General features: G+C 32.9%; 1 protein-coding gene across 4 annotated transcripts in view; it reads left to right on the forward strand.

Moving 5' to 3' along the window:
- Positions 1–16,229: 16,229 nt before the first annotated feature.
- LOC149812303 (translation factor GUF1 homolog, chloroplastic-like) overlaps positions 16,230–21,074 on the forward strand; it is an 88,414-nt gene continuing 83,569 nt past the window's right edge. For all 4 annotated transcript variants that reach the window (XM_089993958.1, XM_089993956.1, XM_089993959.1 and 1 more), the window contains exon 1: positions 16,230–16,585. In XM_089993958.1, coding sequence (XP_089850084.1) covers positions 16,355–16,585 — 231 coding nt within the window. In that variant the 5' untranslated portion in view covers positions 16,230–16,354. The remainder of the gene's footprint in view (positions 16,586–21,074) is intronic.

Genomic DNA, 21,074 nt, shown 5'->3' on the forward strand with positions numbered 1-21,074 from the left:
TATATTTGAACATTTTTTATTATATGCGATTTTTCTTAATAGTTATGATTTTGTTGAATCATATATATACTCATTTTTATTTTAGGAATTCTTCTTCTCATTTATGTCTTCAAAGAACTTCATAGTAGAACCTTTGCGGTGATTCCTTCAAGGAGGTCACAGTATCATCCTTGAGATCGACTTTCTTATCTAAAATTTTAAAAGGTGAGTTTCTTACAGTATATACATGCATATCCTCGTGCACATTTCCTAGGAGGTTGTGGTATCATCCTTGTGATTGACTTTCATTTAGGGTTTACTATATTTATTATTATTTTTATATGAATATATATTATTATAGATGATTTATGATTGTTTGTTTATCATTTAGTTAATATTTGTTATTCTTATGTTGGTGTAATGGGGCTAGGGTTCACTGTTCACAAGCATTAAAAGGGCTAAAGTACACTATCGTGGTTGTTATAGGCAGTCGTCTGAAAGGGCTAAAGTACACTAATGTAGGTCGAATTACACTAATTGAAAATCTATAGTGGTCTTTAAAAATATTACCTTTAAAGAATTTGCAATTTTGATGTCTCGTACAACCGAATATATGGCTTTGACCCTCCAGTATAGTTATTCTCCAAACATCAAAAAAATATAGATAGATGTTGATGAGGAGGATTATCTAGAATCAATGTTATTTAGTGGTGATGTTTACTTGAAAGTATGCAAAATTAAGATCAGTGGAATGATGTGAATCTCGTAGAGAATTTGCATCCATCTCATGCACCATATATCGATCTGAGTCCTTTGCCAATTATTCAACTGTCTTAAACTGTAGATGATATTGATGTTGTACTTGATCAACACATCACTATAAAAGATAGTGATGGATCTAATAGAAAAAGGTTTAAAAATAAATAAAAGAAGATTGGATTCGGTACCGATCTGAACATAGATCTAACAGAAAGCACTTAACCATGTTCAATTTCAATTTAACAAAGTTTGGATGTGAAAGTTTGAATCCAATCCAAATAAAAATTTGGATCTTACTTTAAGAACCATATTAGCTTCAATTTGGTTCCACTCGTCCCCTATGTCATCCTCCATCTTCATACATGCTTTAAATCTTATGGTGCAAGTTGTTTTAATCAAATCTGACCCTATAGATGAATCCAGTAATAATCAACCATTGGATTGCATTTCTTTAATGAAAAAGTATTTTTTAAGTCAAGATTTTGTGTTTCATCAAACATTGATTTTTGAATCGCTAAAAAATCCTGCACACAAGTCTAATTTCAGTAATTTAAATGTCGGTCTTCACTAAATGAATGATGTAGATCATATATGTGGAGTTCGATTTGATCAAAACAATTTGCATTAATGAAATTCAAACGATAGGGATATGAAGACATGGATGACATACGGGTGAGGGGAACCAATTTATATTATCTTAGCATGCCAATCCCAAATCAGAGGTACAACCAACATTTGCCCATTTTCAACCACAGGGAAGAGACATCAATTGATCAAATTTCATCTGATATTGAATCAAATTTAACTTTGCATAATCGGATTCAGTAAGCCAAATTGAATATGATTAATAATCAACTTTGGAATTGGTTTTGAGTTTTGCTACTATATTTGTGAGATATTTGGGTTAGACGGATATCCAAACAAAAATTGATTGAACTGTAATGACACATTTTTTAAAATTCTCTATAATTTATAAAATCTTCTCCATGTCTAAAATCGTGAATACAAACTTTTTAGGATGTTTTTACCGTTTGCACTAGCGAACCTCTTGATGTTCGTGTAATATATGGTTATACTTTTTGGATATTGCAAACTCTCACTAAAAAGTAGATTCACTCGATAATTGTGCGGACCTCATAATTTTTACACACAAAAATTGTGAACATGGCTAATTTTCATCCAAAGGAGACTCACATATATAGTAAGACATTTGTGAGCTACCATGCGAAGCACTTTTAAGTAATTGATGCTCAAGGAGATCCCCAAATGTGTGGCAACATTCACTATATATAGTACGACATTCATGACCTCCCATGTGAAGCTCCTTTAAGTGATTCATCCTCAAGGAGGTTCGTGAATGTGTGGCAACATTCACATATATGTCTTGCGAACGTCAGCAACATTCATGCTATGATACAACTATCGCAAATACGGTGCTACCTTCATAAATGATGTATGGTGTTCACGAAGAATTCCTTCAAATTTTGCATGCTTGTTGATTCATATATAAGTTATTATGGTTTTAATTTTTGGTTTTTGGGTTTGTTGTTGTTTGGAGCCTTAAGCCTTTTCTCTCTTCCCTTATGGCAATTCGCATGAATTTTTGCAGCATTTTGACAACTTTCTTGGTATCCTTAATAGTTATGGTATCATTTTCATCGACTTTCCTTGTTAGGTTGAAAGTTGAGTCTTATACAAACAATATATATATTATTTTTTATAGATATAAGCATTTAATAGCTTTATAGTATTTGTATTTCATAATTGTTATGAAAGTTTTATATATGTTTTTCCATGTTTTATTTAAAACTTGACACCAGATTTACTGTTTAAGGTTTACTATATTTAGGGTTTTCTTCATAAATATATATATTTGTTGGTATTGTAGATGATTTATCTTTTTTTGCTTATTCTTTATGTAATATTTGATCATTTTTTTTGGCATAATGGGGTTAGAGTTGACTTTGCACAAGCATTCAATTAGTATGATGGAGTTGGGTTTGATTGTGCACAAGGGTTGAATAGGGGTTAGGGTTATTGTAGCTAATTGGTTTTTAAAGTGGTTGTTGTGCGTAGTTTTATTAATTGAATAAATGAAATATATATAATGGCCTTTTTGTCACATGTTATTTCAATTCGAACACTCAATTAGTGATTGCAGCAATCACGTTGGCAGTGGAGGATCGAATAATGATAATGATGATGATGACTCAAAAATGAGAGAGGAGCAAGACATTGATGGCATGGAAAAAATAATGGTAGATGAAAATAATACATGAGTGGCAATTTGAAAGTCAAATCATTGGTATGTTGTATAAGTTATACGAGCATTTGTTGGGCATTGGAACCATTTTATATTTGTACACTAATGAGATGTGGTTGAATAGATTCTCGTTCAATTAATTCTCATACAATAGAAAGCAATTGAAAATGATTAAAGCAAAGACATCTCAATTGTATGATGAGTTATGTAACAAATAACTTAATGATTGAAAAGATTTCTAGTGGCTAACAACAAGTTTAAAAAATGAAGACATTGCGATCAACCAAAGGTTTAATGAATTTTAGTATTATCGTGAGTTTTTGAAAGATCATATGATAAAGAATAACTATAAAGCAAAATTCATGAAGAGTTACTATAATGGAGTCACTATCGTATACACGAGAAAAAAACTTGCAGACTATAGATGATTGTCCCTGAAAGATCCATTGTACAAAGGTCACGGAGCATCATTCTTTCAAGTGTAAAAGTACAAACAAAACAAAGATGTAGTGGATCATTGGACAACCTTTGAGTTGAAAAAGTGTATTCCAAGTAGATTTCAGGTGTTATTCGGAAATGTTTACACGATAACCCAAAGATGACTTCAAGAGAAATCACGAATGATATCAGTCACGAGAAAGGTGCATAGATTACTTACAAACAAACATGATGTGTACGGGAATGCACGAAGAAAAAGATATATGGTTCATTTGAAGATTCTTTCAAGATACTTCCTGCCTGTTTGGTTCAATTAATAAAGGCAAACCTATGAATGTTATGATATATAGAAACTGATAATAAAGATTGATTTAAATACATGTTCTTATTCTTTTATTCATGTATCAATGAGTTTTTTAAAGGATGTCATTCAGTTCTTATGGTAGATGGTACATTCCTAAAAAAAATACATAGGTATATAGTTGTCGACCCATAATATTAATCATTTTGGTGAGATATTTCTGGTAGCATTTACAATTATAGATAAAGAGTCAAACAGTCCATCGGCGTAATTTTTGAAGTATGTGAAGAAAGAATTTGCATACTTCAATGACTATGAAAAAAGATGAGAGATAACAGTTATCTGAGATAGACACTCAGGGCTAAAGTATGGCGTCCATCACGCATGGTCTAAATGTTATGTTGGATATTGCATGAAGCACTTGATGAAGAACTTTGCTAAGAAATTTGGTTCATCACTCAGTGCGCTTTGCTAGAGTGTAACTCAACCAACCACAAAACGACATTGCAATTATTATTTTTTTTTTAAATCTAGAAGCAAGGCTTAGTTGCTTACAATTATATTGCCTCCGACGTGAAACCAACACATTGGGCTAACAATCACTTTTCAACAAAAAGATATGAGTACTTAACATCTAATATAACAGAGAGTTTTAATTCATGCATTCTCTCCATATGTGACAAGCCCTTAATTCATGTTATTGAAATGCTTTGTTTGGTATTAATGAAACTTTTTGAGAAAAAAAGTAATATCGAGCATAAAATGTCAAACATGGTGGTACCTCAAGTAAAAGAAAAGGTAGAGGCAATGAAGATAAATAAACAACAACAATGTGTGCAAGCGATGTATTGCCACCAACATAAATACAAAGCTCATAACTATTCTCATAGTTACAAATTTGATATTGAAAAGCAATTATATTCTTGTAAAGAGTGGTAGGTCAGTCAGATTCTATGCGAACATACGATCACATGCATTTTGTATGAGAGTAAGTTACCAGCGGATTTTTGCGATAAGTTTTTTCACAGTTGAATCATATTGAGCTACAAATCATAAATATTCATTCTTTCTGATGGCGGATAATGTTCCACAGAATGCTCTAATGATTTTTATTCCTCTCTATCTACCAAAAGTGGCTCATAAATAATTCTTTCTGATAGCGAATAATGTCTCACACAACGCTCCACTGATTCTTATTCTTGTATATCAACCAAAAGTGACTTGTAAACCATGACGACTTAAGGTAAAGAGATGAATAACATAACACAAGGATGTTGTGTAATACAAGTGCAATGTATGTGGTGATGTTGAGCACAACATATAGAAGCATGAATAACAATATGTTGAGTACCTATTTTTGCAAAATCTATTTGTTTAGATTTGTTTAATGAATTGCTTCTTTGCATTTATCTAGAGTTTTTAATGATCTGCTTCAATGTCTTGTGTCTTTTATGTATATCTTAGGTATTTTGTGGTGTATATACATAAAAGAGAATATGAAAGCAGAAAGAAAACCAAATATTCATCCCAAGCAAGGGTCCAATTATAGTAAGATATATAATGAATGAAACAAGTGATGTATATATACAACCAGTGGTACTAACATGTATGTATTTACATTCAATTTTAATCGGTCATAACAAAAGGTTGATGAGAACGAACAAGATGTACATCAACAAAAAGTGTCGAAAGAGCATGATTTATGCAAAGACATTATGTTGAGCAATGACGTAAGTGTTAGGTTTACACGCTTGTTTGTTACATTTGTATGTAGACTCATTTGAATCTAAAATAAATGTATCACATATTTTGATTAGGTAACATTGAAAAATATTTATAGAAAGATTTCAGTAGTACCACATGTATGACATAAAAGTAGGAATAAAACTGCCAAAGATGATTTACCTTATCCCATATTTCTCGGTGAGCTTTGAAAGCGATTATCCTCAAATTTTTCTATCGACTAATATAAACTAAATGCTTAACATTACCTGTTAACAATAAATGATTGAAGTAAAAATGATGTGAGGTCTAGCACCAATTGCACGTACTCTATATTGTCCTTCTCTATCTTGACACTGCCACTGCAAGTGGTCGTGTCTCTATCTTATTTTAGTTGGGCATTAAGGATGACAACCTCTGACTGAGCCAATGACTCAATTTTCTTCAACACCGACTGCATGAATTAGCCCCCCTCCTTAAATGCTTATGGGATGGGAGACATGAATGTGACCACAGACTCATCAACTTTTTTTGCATATTCAACCTTAGATTTGGGCAACACCGAAGGTGTTAGCTGCTTCTTGGTGAATGCAAAATTTTGGGTCTCAACTTACTAATATTGCAATTTTTATGAAAAATGTCAGACATTTAGGGTTTTGGCCACAGAGCAGCCTCCCTCCCTACTCACTTGTCAAGCCTACTTCGTACTTCATAGTAGGAAGTATCACCAAATGTGTAATTTTTTATTTTAGCATTTTCTGATGTGTTCCAACATTAGTAGATGGTGTGGGTGTAGACCCCTCCGAGGTCATATTTTTAATCACTATTTTATAATAAACATATTTAAAATTTTCTATAATAACAAAATATGGAATAAAGTTAAAAAAGTGGACAATAGAGATAGAAAACAAGATATTGATAAAGCATTACAAAAAACAAACAAATTAGGCTATTAAAAATGCAAAAAAAAAAAACTCAAAAATGATGCAAATGTTCCCTACTAATGTTTATAATACATGATACACAACAACTAAACAACAATTTTAGAGGATAGAGACATATCAATCATTAAGAAAACAAAGCGACAAACAAACACTCACATGCAAAAACAACTTGAAAACCATAAAATTTTCCACAAAAAAAGCTTACTCATGTTAATGTTAAAAAAACAACTGATTCAACCATTACAAATGTGTTTACTGGAAAAACTCATCATCGATGATTCTCAAAAAGTCACCGATGAAGTACCAAAAATAGCTGCAAAAATTTTGTCAGGGGAAGAACGTTGGGGATCATAGTTAGGAACCACAAAAAACCCTAGTTTATGCGAGAATAGCCCATGGGTGAGAACCATCAGTTTTAATTGAATGGTCATATTTAATGATCATACAAAATTTCACAAACGCATGAAAAAATCACATTTTAGTCATTCATAAGTTTTGCAAATGTTCAGCAATTCCGTAGTTTAGCAAGCAATTTTGCCTATACATAGCATATTTGCAATAAAAATTACAAATATCATGATGACATATGCACAAATAGATGAATTTCGTCCATGGAGATTCACAGGAATGCTTCACGAAATAGCCTATTATTTGCAAAGTTTGTTTTATAGTGAGATATTCACAGACATTTACAACATGTATAAGCGAATGTCACCACACATTTGTGGACCTCTGATCATGCATAATTTTACAGGTTTACATGCATAATTATCTGCGATAAATGCTTAAAAATATTGGTTTGATAGTAGTTTCATTGATTTTTATCACATCGTAATTTGAGCAAATCGAGTCGCTTTTGAGTATTTTTGTAAAGCTAATTAAGTTTTTAGAAAGCGAAGTCTTTTAAAATTCTTGAAAAATCCATGGACGCTTTTTGAAAAGTCTTCTAAAAACCTAATTAAACCTAACCACTAATTATAAATAGTTATTTTTTAGAAGAGGTGGACATTTTACCCTCTTGAGATTTGTGCCCCCTCTCTCTCTCCTCTCTACCTCTTCTTTTTCCATTTTCTCTTCTCAAGCTGGTTTTCTTCCCCGATCGTCTTTCTTCTTCTTTCTCTTCCTTTCTTCTAAACCTCATCGTCACTGGTTCTTCTTGCCCCCATTATCAAAGAGATTGAATGTATGTGTAGCTCAAGGAAAAGCCAACTTCTTTTTCTCAACCCTTCCATCAGAGGTAAACTGCAAGGTAAACTTTTTTTCCCCCTTCTCCATAGCATTTAAGATCATGGCATGCATAGTAGTTAGTTTTTATCATCTTCATTGCATATTTCATGATTTGATATTGTTTTAGTTTCAACATATTGCATCTTATATAGTTTATTGCTTACCATTTTATAAAAAAGAAAAGAAAAAATAACAAATAGTTTAGTGTAGCCATTTTTTTTTATTTGTGCGCCAAAGTAGATAATCATTTTTTAGTATTTCTTAATTTTAATTCATGTTAGTTGCTGCGATTAGTAGAATTAATTAGTTTACTTTTATAAATTAGTTTAGTTAAAATTTAGTTTAGATTAAGTAATGGTAGCTAATTTAGGTTTTGTTGATTCTCATGTATTTGATAAAGCAATAGCTACATTCTTTTTAGAATAATTGTGTTGTTCTACAGTTTATTTCATTCAATTCGTTAGGCAGTTGTGGTTTAATGCATGTTAGTTTGTGAATCGTTGATTTCAATTAAGTAGTTGCAACAATTTAGTTTTAATTAAATACTTATTAGCTGATTCTTAGCTTTATTTAATAATTAGTTAATTAGAATAGTTAGCATAGGTTGACGTTTATTACTGTCATTGTTTTTAGGTGTTGAAATCTGTACAACACGTTTTTGTTATTTGTCATTAGTTTAATTGTTAGATTAATTTTTTAGCTTTAATTAAGCATTATAATTTGGTTAGTGTTATTATTGTAAAATTTTACTTTTGCAAGTCAAACTGACCTTTAAAAAATATTTTAAAATAACTCACCTCTGTTTTAAAATGTAGGAAAATTTTATAGAATGGGACTCGCCTGTCGGTATGAGGTTCAACCATTCCTGGTGCCATAACCAAAGGTAATCAAACCAATGATTAATCTAATGCTTTGCCTTTCTCAACTGGTCTAAATCGATGTTTTATTCCTAAATGCATAAAGAATGAGGCCTGTGCTATGAACTTTGAAAATTTTTGATTAAAAATCTGATGTATGCTTGGAATATTTGAAAATATTTGTAAAAGAGGACACCTTGAAGATCGTGAATCACATTGGAAAAATATTTTGAAGAAAAGGAAAATCGATTTCAGAAGAAATCCTTATGTTTTGAAAAAAATAATTTCTAAAGAAAACTTGGGTAAATTATGAGAAAATCTATTTCTCTGAATTTGAACTCTGAAATTGGGAAGTATTGAAGCTTAGAAAATATTTATGAAGAAAAGCAAACTTGGGAAATCATGAACTGAACTTAGAAAAGCTTTGGAAAATTTCTTGAAAAACCAAGGGTTTTGAGAAAATCAATTTTGAAGAAAATTCAAGTGATTTTAAGAAAATCAATTTTTCTGAGTTTTGAACTCTTGGATTAATCAAAAGGACGGTCGTGCGGCCTTGTGAAAACCTTTTATGATGCAATCTAAACATAGATGAGTGAATGAATACACTTTGGAGAAAATATTTTCTGAAGAATTTATGAAAAATCATTGATAAAAGAACTTTTGTGCTTTATAGAATTTAGATGAAATATATTTGCCACATATCCCTGACTAGGGCCACAAATATGTTTTAAATATAGTTCGTTTGATTCTAAAAAGGAAATATTTAGAAAAGTTTTGAAAAATGAACCATGATTTCTAAAAATGCCCATGAGTGTAGGCCATTTATGGCTTAAAAGAAGATGATAAATCTGGATATTGTTCGTATTATGACTATGAGCACAAATACGAACTCATTCGAGTTTATTAACTCCTTAGAAGCGAGTGCACATACCATTTGTTTTGACCATGATATTTTTGAATATACATGAATCATCATCCATCACACTAATCATATTATTAAAATAAACTATATGCAATGCAACCCTAATCTAAGCAGGAAATTAAATTCTTATTCTAATATTATAATTTACATCAATGATAAATCGAAGAAAAGAAAAGAAAAAAAAAGAAAATTATAATCATGGATGTCCCTACAAAATTAGCAAACTCATTAGTGGCCAAATGTTGGCTTTTCGGGATTTATCCAACAATATCTAAATTAAGAGATTTATCCGGATATAAGCCTTTTTCATGCTTCCCTAAAATAAATATATTAAATAACATAATAAATGATATATAACTGAATAAATAACAAAAATAAACAACTTTAAAATTCAAAATTTGAAGAAAAATATCTAAAATACCCTTGAAAATTGACCTTTATTGCAAAACAGGGTTTTAGAGAAAAGATTTTTGTAAAATGATTAATTCGGGGATCAAACAAATTCAAAACAATGTGAAATCAGGTGGAGGATACCCTAGCATGATTATAAACATGATAAAAGCCTAAAATTATAAAAAACTTTTCATAAAAAATATAAATATTGGGAAAAAAATATTTTCTGCCTATGTTTCAGTTGAATCAGGACTCCGCGAGCATCCTGTTTTTATGATTTAACTAAATAATGCATCAAATGAATTTTAAAATTCACAAAATTCAATATGGATACTTTTAATAACCCTAAAATTAAAATTCAATCAAAATATATAATTTTTTGGATTATTTTGATATAAAAATTAAATAAAAATGAAAATATATAATTTTGCCCGCAATCACGTATTTGTCGCAGTGTCAGACCCAAATCAGATATCAAAAAATAATAAAAGTTTATGAATTTTTATAAAGAGAAACTAGACAGATGAATAAAAATAACCCTTTTTACAGATCAGAAAAGCATATTCGGTTAAGGAGATATGATTCCGGTAATACGTACCTGATTCCAGTCTATACGTAACGATATGAAACAGACAGATCCGGTTTCAGGTTTAAAGAAAGATAGCAAAACAGAAAAAAAATTATGAAAATTTTACAGAAGAGAGTAGACATGCATATGAAGATACTCATTTTTATGGATCATCGATACAATCTTCGGTTAGGGAGAAATAGTTCTAGCAAGTTTGCTTTGATTCTAAATAATGATTGATAGTTGCATAAATACATATCCATATCTTAACTAAAATAAAATAGCAATCTACCATAGAAATTTATAAAAATTTCACAGAACAAACTAGAGATTTAGACAAAAACCACCATTTTTACGGATCAGAGAGATTATCTTCGGTTAAGGAGATATTTCTCCAGCAATATGGCTTAAGGTTTAAGCAAGCTTATCAGTTTATGAGAAACAAATTCTGATTTTCGTTTAAAAAACAATAAAAATCAACCACATAAATTTATGAAATTTTTACAGGATAAACTAGACATGCTGACGAGCACACTGCTTTTTACGGATTGGAAAAGCAATTTTCTATGAGGGAGATATGTCTCTGGTAAGATGACTTTGGATTTTTATAGCGTTTTCTCGTCTCATAAAACAGATTCTGACTTTGATTTTTGAACATAGGGTTACAGACCTCTAAAAATCCTGATTTTTTTATTACAAACCGTAGTCATATGCATGATTTCACCATAAAAAAATTTAGATTTCATTAATATATACAAACTGGAAAAATAATTACATTAACAGATAGCCAAAATTGCAAATAACGAATCTAAAACCTTAGAATGAAATAAAATTGATTATTCATGCTAAAAACATAAAAAAACCATATAAATAATGCAATGAATCATGATTTGATGTTTGAACAACTAAAATAAACATGAATATGATAAAAAAAATCAGGAAAGCACAATTAGAATTTTGATTTAGCCATTAAAAGAGGGATTCAACATTTTTACTATAAAAAGGTTGAATCTCGACCTATTTTGGGCATTTAACATAATAATCAAATTTTCAATGAATTCAACAGATCAAAAACATGAAAATAACCATGGATGATCGGTAGATCATCCGCTTGAATCATTTTTAGGGTCCCTTGAACAAAAAAAATATGAAAAAGTGCACACACATAAGGGGGGCGACAATGGTAAAAAAAATAAAAAATAAGCAAAATAAAAAGAAGAAGAAGAGAGGCTTACCTTGACTGCACCAATGGAGGAGAAAGGAGGCTGAGAGAGAGAAAATCAATTTGAGGAAGAGAAGATGCCTTGGTTGACCCCCCATAGCCCTTTTTATAGTTTTTTTTTTAACTCTTAATTAGATAGTTTTCTTTTTTTGAAATTCATCTTAATTAATCCAATTAAGGGGGGCGATTTTGCTTGGGAGTCTTAACCTAACTAAAACACTAATTAAGCTAATTGAGTCCTATTTAAACCTTAAAAAAATCTCAAATGTGACGCCACCTAATGTGGGCCTATATTGGATTTTTAAAACTCTAGTTAAAAGTTAAAATAAAAGCTTTAAAATACTAAAGTAAAAAATAGAGTTTTAAAATCAATTTTGACTTTTTTAAAACTTTGAATCTAACTTGAACCCTAACTAAACCCTAAACTAACCTAAATATCCTCAAATGTGGCGCCACCTACTGTGGGCCCCATTTGATTTTTCAAAAAATGATTTTAAAAACTTAAAAATAAAGGTTTTGAAAGAAGTTAAAATGAAATCTAGATTTTGAAAATAAAGTTTTAAAATTAATTAGAGTCCTACATGAGTTGAAAATCTCTCAAATGTGGCACCAGTTGTGTGAGCCTCGCATTTGGGTTTTGAAAAGGCTAAAATAAAGATTAAAAAAGGTTTTTAAAACAAGATTAAAATAATCAGATAAAAATCAAAAGTTTAAACAGAGTCCTAAACTAACTAAAACTCCATACTAGAGTCCTAAACCGACTAAAACTCAGGGATATAGTCCTAAACCGACTAAAACTTTGAAATTTATTTTTTTGAAAGACAAATAAAGAGGTTTTTAAAAGATTTTCTAAAAAATTAATAAAAATAAAGTCAAGGTTAGAGTCCTAAACCAATTGAAACTCTAAAATAGAATCCTAATCCGAATAGACCTCCAAATTTTTTGTTTCTTTTAAAAGATTTTAAAAGGTTTTCTTGAAAATAGGTAAAATTAGAAATAAAAGATAAAGTTAAAATAGAGTCCTAAGCCGACAGAAACTTCAGGATTGTCCTAATCTGACTAAAACTCTGAAAAAAAGGCCAAATGAAAAAAATGGGCAAGGAGTAAGGCCACTTCTGATTTAAAACCAATAAAATAAAAGACTAAAAATGTTTAAAAGGTAAAAAGAGAGAGTCCTAAATCAACTAAAACTCTGAAATAACTAAAATTTGAGATATCTAAATGAAAGAAGTGATCCAAAAGCGATGCCACCTAGATTGGTCCTACCCGATAATTGAGATCAGTTAAAATTTATGTTTAAAACGAATCCGCATCGCTTTCTAAGAAAAATATTTTGAAATAAAGGAATATAAGATCTTAGGGGTTGACAAATGACAAATGTTGATTTAAAACCCAGGTATTTAACTTCGAAATAAAGGTTTTAAAATCGAATCTGGATTTGAGATTTTAAAAAACAAGAGTGCTAAATCTTAAGAATGACATGCAATGTGATGCAATGCAATGAGATGACATAAAATGATATGAAATGATACAAAATAATTACAAAATATAAAACCTGGGCAAGGGATTTGAAGTCTCAGACCCCTGACAAAGATAGAGATTTGAACATTCCTGTTCGAGGGTGAAAATTGATAATTGGATTCAAATCTGACACTAGATTCGATTCAAATGTGAAATGGGTCTCAAATATAGCTAAAATTTCAGAAAAGGAATCGATCTGAATTCATATTAGTAGTTGCACTAACTTGGAGTATGATAAAAATGATGTTTTGGACAAGAATGATCCAAGAAATGATTTTGCCCCTACAGAGCATGGAGTGACATTGGAAACAAGGTTTAAACTAGTCTCGACTGGTTTACACTGAATCCTAGGGTTGTCGAACTTAGGTGAACTAAAATGACACTGACTCAAACAAACTTTCCGATTGAATGATCAAGAAATGATACAATTCCCAGAGAAATAATGAGAAATGATCACTGGAGTGAATTAGACTACAAAAATACACAGAGTTTGAGCTAAAATAGAGGTCAGTAATACTGGGATGAACTAAATTTGAAGCTCAAACACTAGCTCAACCGACTGAATTTACCTTAATTTCAGCTAAAATCAGCTGAAATGGCCTCTCAGACTGCGGGAAATAGATTTTAACTGAAATCGGAGCACTTGAACTCTAGGTGAGCTCAAGTTAGACTCAAGAGAACAAGATTGACTGAGAATAACTGACTCGAAGACTATTGACTACAATTCGAGCAAGAAATGAGTTCATTTCTCAAGAAATGAACTAATTTTAGCCGAAATAATCAGAAATGAACAGTGTTTGCTCATCGTGAGCTCAAGGGAGCTAAAAATGATTGACATTTTAACTGTTCTAAACTTAAAAATGAGTTTGGTTGACTCTAACTGACAAAGATTTGAGGTGACACAAGGGTAAAATGATAATTTTCATTGACAAAATGGAGAAATGACACCTAAACTAGATTGGATCTAGAACTAGACTCCTAAGGGGATTGGCATCTACTGAAGGGGGGTGTCTGGACTGAACGAGAAAAAATTTGGGTGTTTACAGTTAGCATTATTTTATTTGTTATTGTTAGTGCTTACTTTATTCATTAGTTTGTTATAATTATTCATGCTAGATTAGTGATTAGTTATTTATATTAGTTTAATTACTTTAGTGATCATTTGTTACTTAGTTTCTTGTTAGTAGTTAGTTTTACTATTTTGTCTTTTAGTGTAGTGGGTAGTTACATGTTATGAGTTGTTTAATGATAGTTTATTTTATATTTTTGTGATTTTTTGCTGAAACTAACATTGTTTTTTTTGCTTTGTTTTGTAGTTTGTCTATTTATTCTTATAGGAGAGCATTCATATGTGCGGTGAGCCTTCAAAAGTACTCTCAAAGAGCCATCTGAAGTCTCAAAAAGTTCCATCAAAAGGCCCTTCAAGCCCTTTAGATAGCTTCTCAAGAAGACCCTTCACAATAAGCAATTGAAGAAACAAGAATTATCAAAGAAAGGACTAAAAGCTCAGAGCACTGAAAAGTTTTTCTTTTATTTTTAATTTATGATTTATTTAATTTAATTTAATGAGTCTATAATAAAACCATTTAATTATTCTTTGTAAGCCCTTCGTAGAGGGCAACACTCATTCTTTTATTTAGTTAATTAATTAACTCTTATTTTTTAAGGTAACAAAAGTAGTTCTGTATAGGGTACAAAAGTACTTATCTCGTTTCATGAGTTTGACCCGGACTCCACCACTCGTGCGAGTCTGTTTTTAGTATTTGGTGTCTGAATTTTACATTATTTTTTTTATTGAAAATATTATTTAAAAATATATTTCATAAAACTTATACCAACCTCCTAGAAGATCAATTACTTAAAGGATATTCACATGGGTGATCACAAAAGTCATAGTATATATGAGAATGCAGTATGGTATTTGCAAATTTGTGTAGGTTTTCAGTTACATGAGTTTCACATGACCTATGCGTGAATTTCTGGATTCTCAAATGCATGGGGCAAATTTTTCTATGTTGAACATTTCAACTCGAACAAGTTCACATGGGTGTTAAAAAATAGAGAGGATGCGTGCGCATAATGCACAAATTTACTTTGTTGGGATGAAAACAATCCAAATTCACAAATTTATTTATGTAAAATTTGTGAGGTCTACACAATTATCATGTAAATCTACTTATTAGTGAGAGTTTATGATATCTGAAAATGTATCGATATATCACACAAACGTCAGGAGGTTTTAATTGTGCAAAGGATTAAAAAAAATCTTAAAAAAGTCGGGCATCCATGATTTTGGACATGGGGCATATTTTTCAAATTATGAGTCACTTGAGAAACATGTCATTTTTGCAAGGACAATACAATCATATTCCATATAAATCGGGTTACATGTAAAAAAAATCTAAACTAGGTGAATCCGAGTTGGTATTAATTCCAATTGACCAGTACCGATTAGCTGGATTTGGTATTCAATACATCCAACCCGAATCTGAACTATTCACATCCATGCACAAGTAGGTTTGTCAATGGGTTGGATATCCAACACAAAATAAAAATCCAAACCCTGATTAGTATAACTTCAGAAACTTATTTTTACTAAAAATAAAATACATATAAAACACGTGGGTGGATCAGATTGGATATGTGAAAAAAATCATAACCCAAATACAACCCGCATATTACTTGCCTGGTTTGGTTAGAACTGACCCGAATAGTATATATTTTTTATTTTTGATAACAAAAGAACCCTCACTAAAAACCAGGTCACTTAACGGGCCTATCTCCCTGCAACGTAAAACTCCGAGTTGAGGACACCACACTACCCAGCCTTACGTGCCCCAACCGTGATAAAGCAACGGCAGCCCCATGCACCAGAGAGATTCGATCCGGGGCCTTCAGTTGGACACAAGACCCCGCTGAGAGCATAGGTAACCACCGCGGTGGTTCCCTAAGCATTTTCTATGTCATTCCATAATTAGGTGCCCAAATACAAACTTGACCCATCGACATCCCACGAGGGATCCATGATCCCTGCAAAAACGGTTCGGGGCACCCGAATCAGAATTGAAACCCGAAAAGGAATGGAACGTTTATTATGTTTTACCCGCGCAGCGCAGAGGCCAAAAACGGCGCTTCGTGGCCATACAAACCAGCTTTGCAGATAAAGTCCCCCCCGCCATCCACCGCCTCCGACCACGTCCGCTGGCGCTGCGCGCTAGGGCTTCAGCACCTCGCGGCGATGGCTTTGGACCTCACCGCGCTCGCGAAGCTCCCCGTGGGAGGCGGCTCTCGTCGCGCCCACGGCCCTACTGTTCCCAGGGTCCTCCGCGAGAAGGCCCGCCATTCACTCCGGGATAACTGCGTTGCCCGTCTCCCGCGCTGCTCGAGAGCCCTCCGCTGTAAGAACGCTGTAATCGTGTGCCAGTCCGTCGCCGAGCCGAAGGCCGTCGGCCAAGATCGTCTCGCGAAGGTTCGAGCCTCTGCAATTCCGTCCACGATTTGATACTGTTTTTCGCGTTAGGGCTTTTAGGCTAAAACCTAATCTGTTTCTTTCTTCTCTTTCCTTCGAATTCGCGTTCGAATGCGTTTGAATAGATAGATGGATAGCTCGTTAAGTAGGGTTTATTGATTTCGTATTGATTTCGAGGGTCTTTAGATCTGGGAGAGTTGGAACTGAGTTCGGCGGCAATCATGTTCGGATTGTTGAACAATCCGCGATGAAACGTGGCTGCTTATTCATTGTTGGAAATTCGCTCCTGTACGTGGATAGGCCTAGCCGTGGTATCCTTTTTCTTTTCCTTTTCCTTTTTTTTTAAAAGGCATAGTCATCGAATCAAACAATCGCGATACTAATCCGTTTTACAAATTGAAGCTTATAATTGTTTTTCATAGCGAAGGATTTACTTAGGCTCTGTTTGCGAGCCGTTGTTGGGAGCGGGTACGGGGGATTCATGGAATCCCAGTTGCCCCCTCGATTGGAGTCACTGCTTTGGGAGGGGAGACGGAGATGTGAGTGACATTGGGAGGGGCGATGATGTTATAATTGGGCGGATTTCAACAACATATTCATGAGGATGTTGCTGCCAAATCTGCTGATTTCATCACTACACCCAACAATGGCTCCTAAACAGAGCCTTAGAGAATTTTAACAATTCATCCAGATATATGTCAAGTTATTCATTCTTACAGGCTATTTGCACGTTTTAGGTTGATAAGAGTAAATTTTAAAAATTCTTTGACAGAAACCTTTTGGTTTCATGCAACCGGCCCAAATCACTGCTGACGAACAGAATATCATCTATATGTGGAATTAAAATTATGAACTTACTCCCACTGACCTTTAGGTATATACATTGATTAATGACATTTTCCTTAAACACAAATGTCAAAATTTTCTTCTTAAATTTGAAAAACCATTGGCAGGAGGCCTGTTTAAGTTCATAAATGGATTTCTTTAGTTTACATACCAGATGTTCTTTTCTCTTTGCAATTAAATCTTGAGGTTGCTTCATGTACACCTTTTCCTCAAGATTCCCATTCAGAAAGGCTGTTTTCACATCCATTTGCTGTAGCTCCAAATTAGAATGAGCCACTAAGGCCATAACTATCATGAATGAGTTTTTCTTTGAAATTGGAGAAAAATTCTCATTATAGTCAATTCGTTTCAATTGAGTGTATCCTTTAGCCACTAGCCTGACTTTATAATGTCCAACCTTACCTTTGGAGTCCCTTTTAGTCTTAAATAACCATCAGCATCTGATTGGTTTGACTCCTTTAGTTAGGTCAGCTAAATCCCAAACATGGTTCTTGTCCATAGAGTTTTGCTCTTCCTTTATTGCATCAAACCATTTTGTAGATATTACTCTCTCCATAGCTTGTGAAAGCGTTGATGGAACCATTGTTGTTAGTATCGGTGCGTATCAGTGAGTATCGCCAGAAAATTGATACGATACTGACCTGAATTGACTATTTTTTAATAAATATAAAAATAGCTTAAAATTAAATTTTAATATTATTTTAATGGCTTTAACACATGTCACATTCTGACTGACACATAATAATTTTTAATTATTTTTTGGTTGATTCAAAATGATTCACTTGAATCGTTGGCCAAACAATACATGTTCAATTTCGATACTGACAACATTGCACGAAACATCCTCAAACCCTACATCATAATCAATTTCTTGTAGGTACACTAAAAAATCTTTAGAGATTGTAGGTTTCCCGACTCTTGTGGATTTCCTTCTAACCCCTTGATCTACTACTAGTGGATGTTGGATTTCAATTTCCACAACAATTGGTTGCTCATGGGGCGACTTTTGTGTGAGTGGTTGTACCTCTTGAATGTTATCTTAAGGGACAACCATTGGAACAATCAACTCACTAGATGTGACAACTACATTGTTTAGATTTTGAGTTTCCTCAAATTTCGCATTTCGAGATTGCACACTCCCACTGATCTCATTGTTTTCAAGAAACCTACCTTTCTCTATTTCAACTATATTGGAAGTATGAGACAGACAATAAAACCGATACTCTTTTGATTTCCTTGGATAACCAATGAAAAATCCACTGATAGTCCTAAGATCAAAAGCCTTCTCGTGTGGATTATACAATCTGGCTTCGACTGGACATCCCCATATATGCATGTGATTCAAGCAAGTTTTTCTATCAGTCCACAACTCATAAGAAGTTTTAGGAACAATCTTAGTAGGAACTTTGTTTAAGATATGCACAACCGTCTTTAATGCCTCACTCCACAATGGTATAGGAAGGGTAGAGTTACTAATAATGGTCCTAACCATTTGTTTAAGTGTACGTTTTTGTCTTTGAGCTACTCCATTATGGGATGGACAGTCAAACATAGTGTATTGAGGGACTATGCCTTCCTCTTTAAGGAACCTCATTAATGATTCAGATCTTTGTCCCATTTCAGTGTACCTCCCATAGTACTCACCACCCTTTTCTGACCTAACAACTCTAATTATTTTTCCCGCTTGTTTCTCTACCTCTTCTTTGGATTCTTTAAAGGCTTGAAAAACTTGTCTTTTCAAATAAAAGATAGAGACACATGTATCATGTATGGTCATCGATAAAGGTGGCAAAATACTGTTCCCCAGTTATGCAAGGAGGGAATAGACCACTTATGTCTATATGAATAATTTTTAATGTATCCAAACTTCGTTCGACACCTTTTTTTAATGTGTTGGTTTGTTTTCCCTTTATGTATTCCACACAAGTTTCAAAATCAGTGAAATCCTCCACTAATTTCTTAACTCTCTTTATAGGGATATGTCCTAATCTCTTGTGCCATAACATAGATGACCTTTCATTAATTTTACCTCGCTTGATGCCAACTAAATTTGTGGTATGATGGGTAAACAAAGATAATTCAAATTGGTGATCAAGATGCAACTTATATAATCCATCACAAAGCAAACCAATTCCGACTACAATTAAGTCTTTAAACAAAGTAAAAGAAGATTGTACAAAATAAGAGGCATAACCAATTCTATCAAGCCTAGAGACAAAGTTTACAACTTCAAGTCTCTCCCTCCTCAGCCTTTCCTCTCCTTGAACACACATGGTCAGCAAATCATTCACAAACCATTTTTCCTTATGTGTGTTGTACAATATCTTGAAAGGACCGTACTCATCAAGTAAAGTATCGGGGATAAAATGGACTAAGATGTCATTTAACATAGTAAGACTTATTGCATTTAACTGTGAAGCTATGTCTATCATCTCCATAATGTGTTCACGGATGCTACCGGTGCGTGAGTATTTCATTGAGGACATTTTAGCTATTTAGGGTGCTTGCCTTTGCTTTATCATAACTCATAAATTGTTCCTCCACAACTTTCATGAAATCAAAAACCTTTGTTGTATCCCGGATGAATCCCTTGATATTCTTTGCCACATGTTTCTGCATATGCAGTAAGCTTAAGTGATTTGATCACTCCCATTTTTCATAAAAGCTCCTTTGATCTGGAGTGCTTTCTGCTGTAAGTGGTGCTGGTTCATCCACTCAGAAAACCAGATCAAGGTCCATACACCCCAATGTGAACATAACACTCTCTTTCCACTCCTCAAAGTTAGATCCATTCAAACAAGGGGTTTGAGCCCTAGTCATCATAGGGAAAGTAAGTACTGCAAATAATAATATAAGCACATGTTCACGTCACATTGCATCATATCATATAATTTTCAAAGTAAATCTACTAAATTCTGTGATTTACCATGATGGACTACCTATTGCATCATTACAATCTCTCCTTTTGGGTGAAAATTATAATATGTCTGTGGTTAACCCGTTAACTTTATAGTCAGGGAACTAACAAGTCGTATGTAAGATTTATAAGTAAACTCATACCTTTGGGTATAATAGTCATTTGCAAAAAAACACACACTTATTATTTCATTCCACTCAAAGTATGATCATGATAGCCCTCCTTTGGGAGTAGATACATCACTACATAAAATGAATGCAAATTTGATGCTATAGAACATATCTTAACACGAATAATTTCATTATTATTCATATTTAGGGCCACCTTGGTGGTCACACTAAACACTCAAAATTATAAATTTCTCATTTAAGTGATGGCATCATATAAAAATTCACATGATAAAAGGCCTAAAAAAAGGCATACATATGACATAAAATCCCTCATATAAAAATACTATCACATTATCCATGAACATAAAACTAAGCCTAATGGTCTCAGTTCAGAAAATCCAAACTAGGCTCAAAACTTTACAATTGATTCAGCAAGCATGAGAATAGATGAACCTAATCCAGTTTTCTGATTGAAATCAGTTATTTTGGTTTCATGTGAACAGTAAGATACCAAATGACATAAAATAAGATCAATGTCCATGTGAACGGTACTGTTTACCTTCCCACCGGACCTACATGGCTAGAGGTGTTCGAGGATGCCAAGAGACACATGGAC

This window comes from Nuphar pumila, chromosome 17 (genome assembly GCF_984573655.1).
Source record: "Nuphar pumila chromosome 17, dmNupPumi1.hap1.1, whole genome shotgun sequence".
Lineage (NCBI taxonomy): Eukaryota > Viridiplantae > Streptophyta > Magnoliopsida > Nymphaeales > Nymphaeaceae > Nuphar > Nuphar pumila.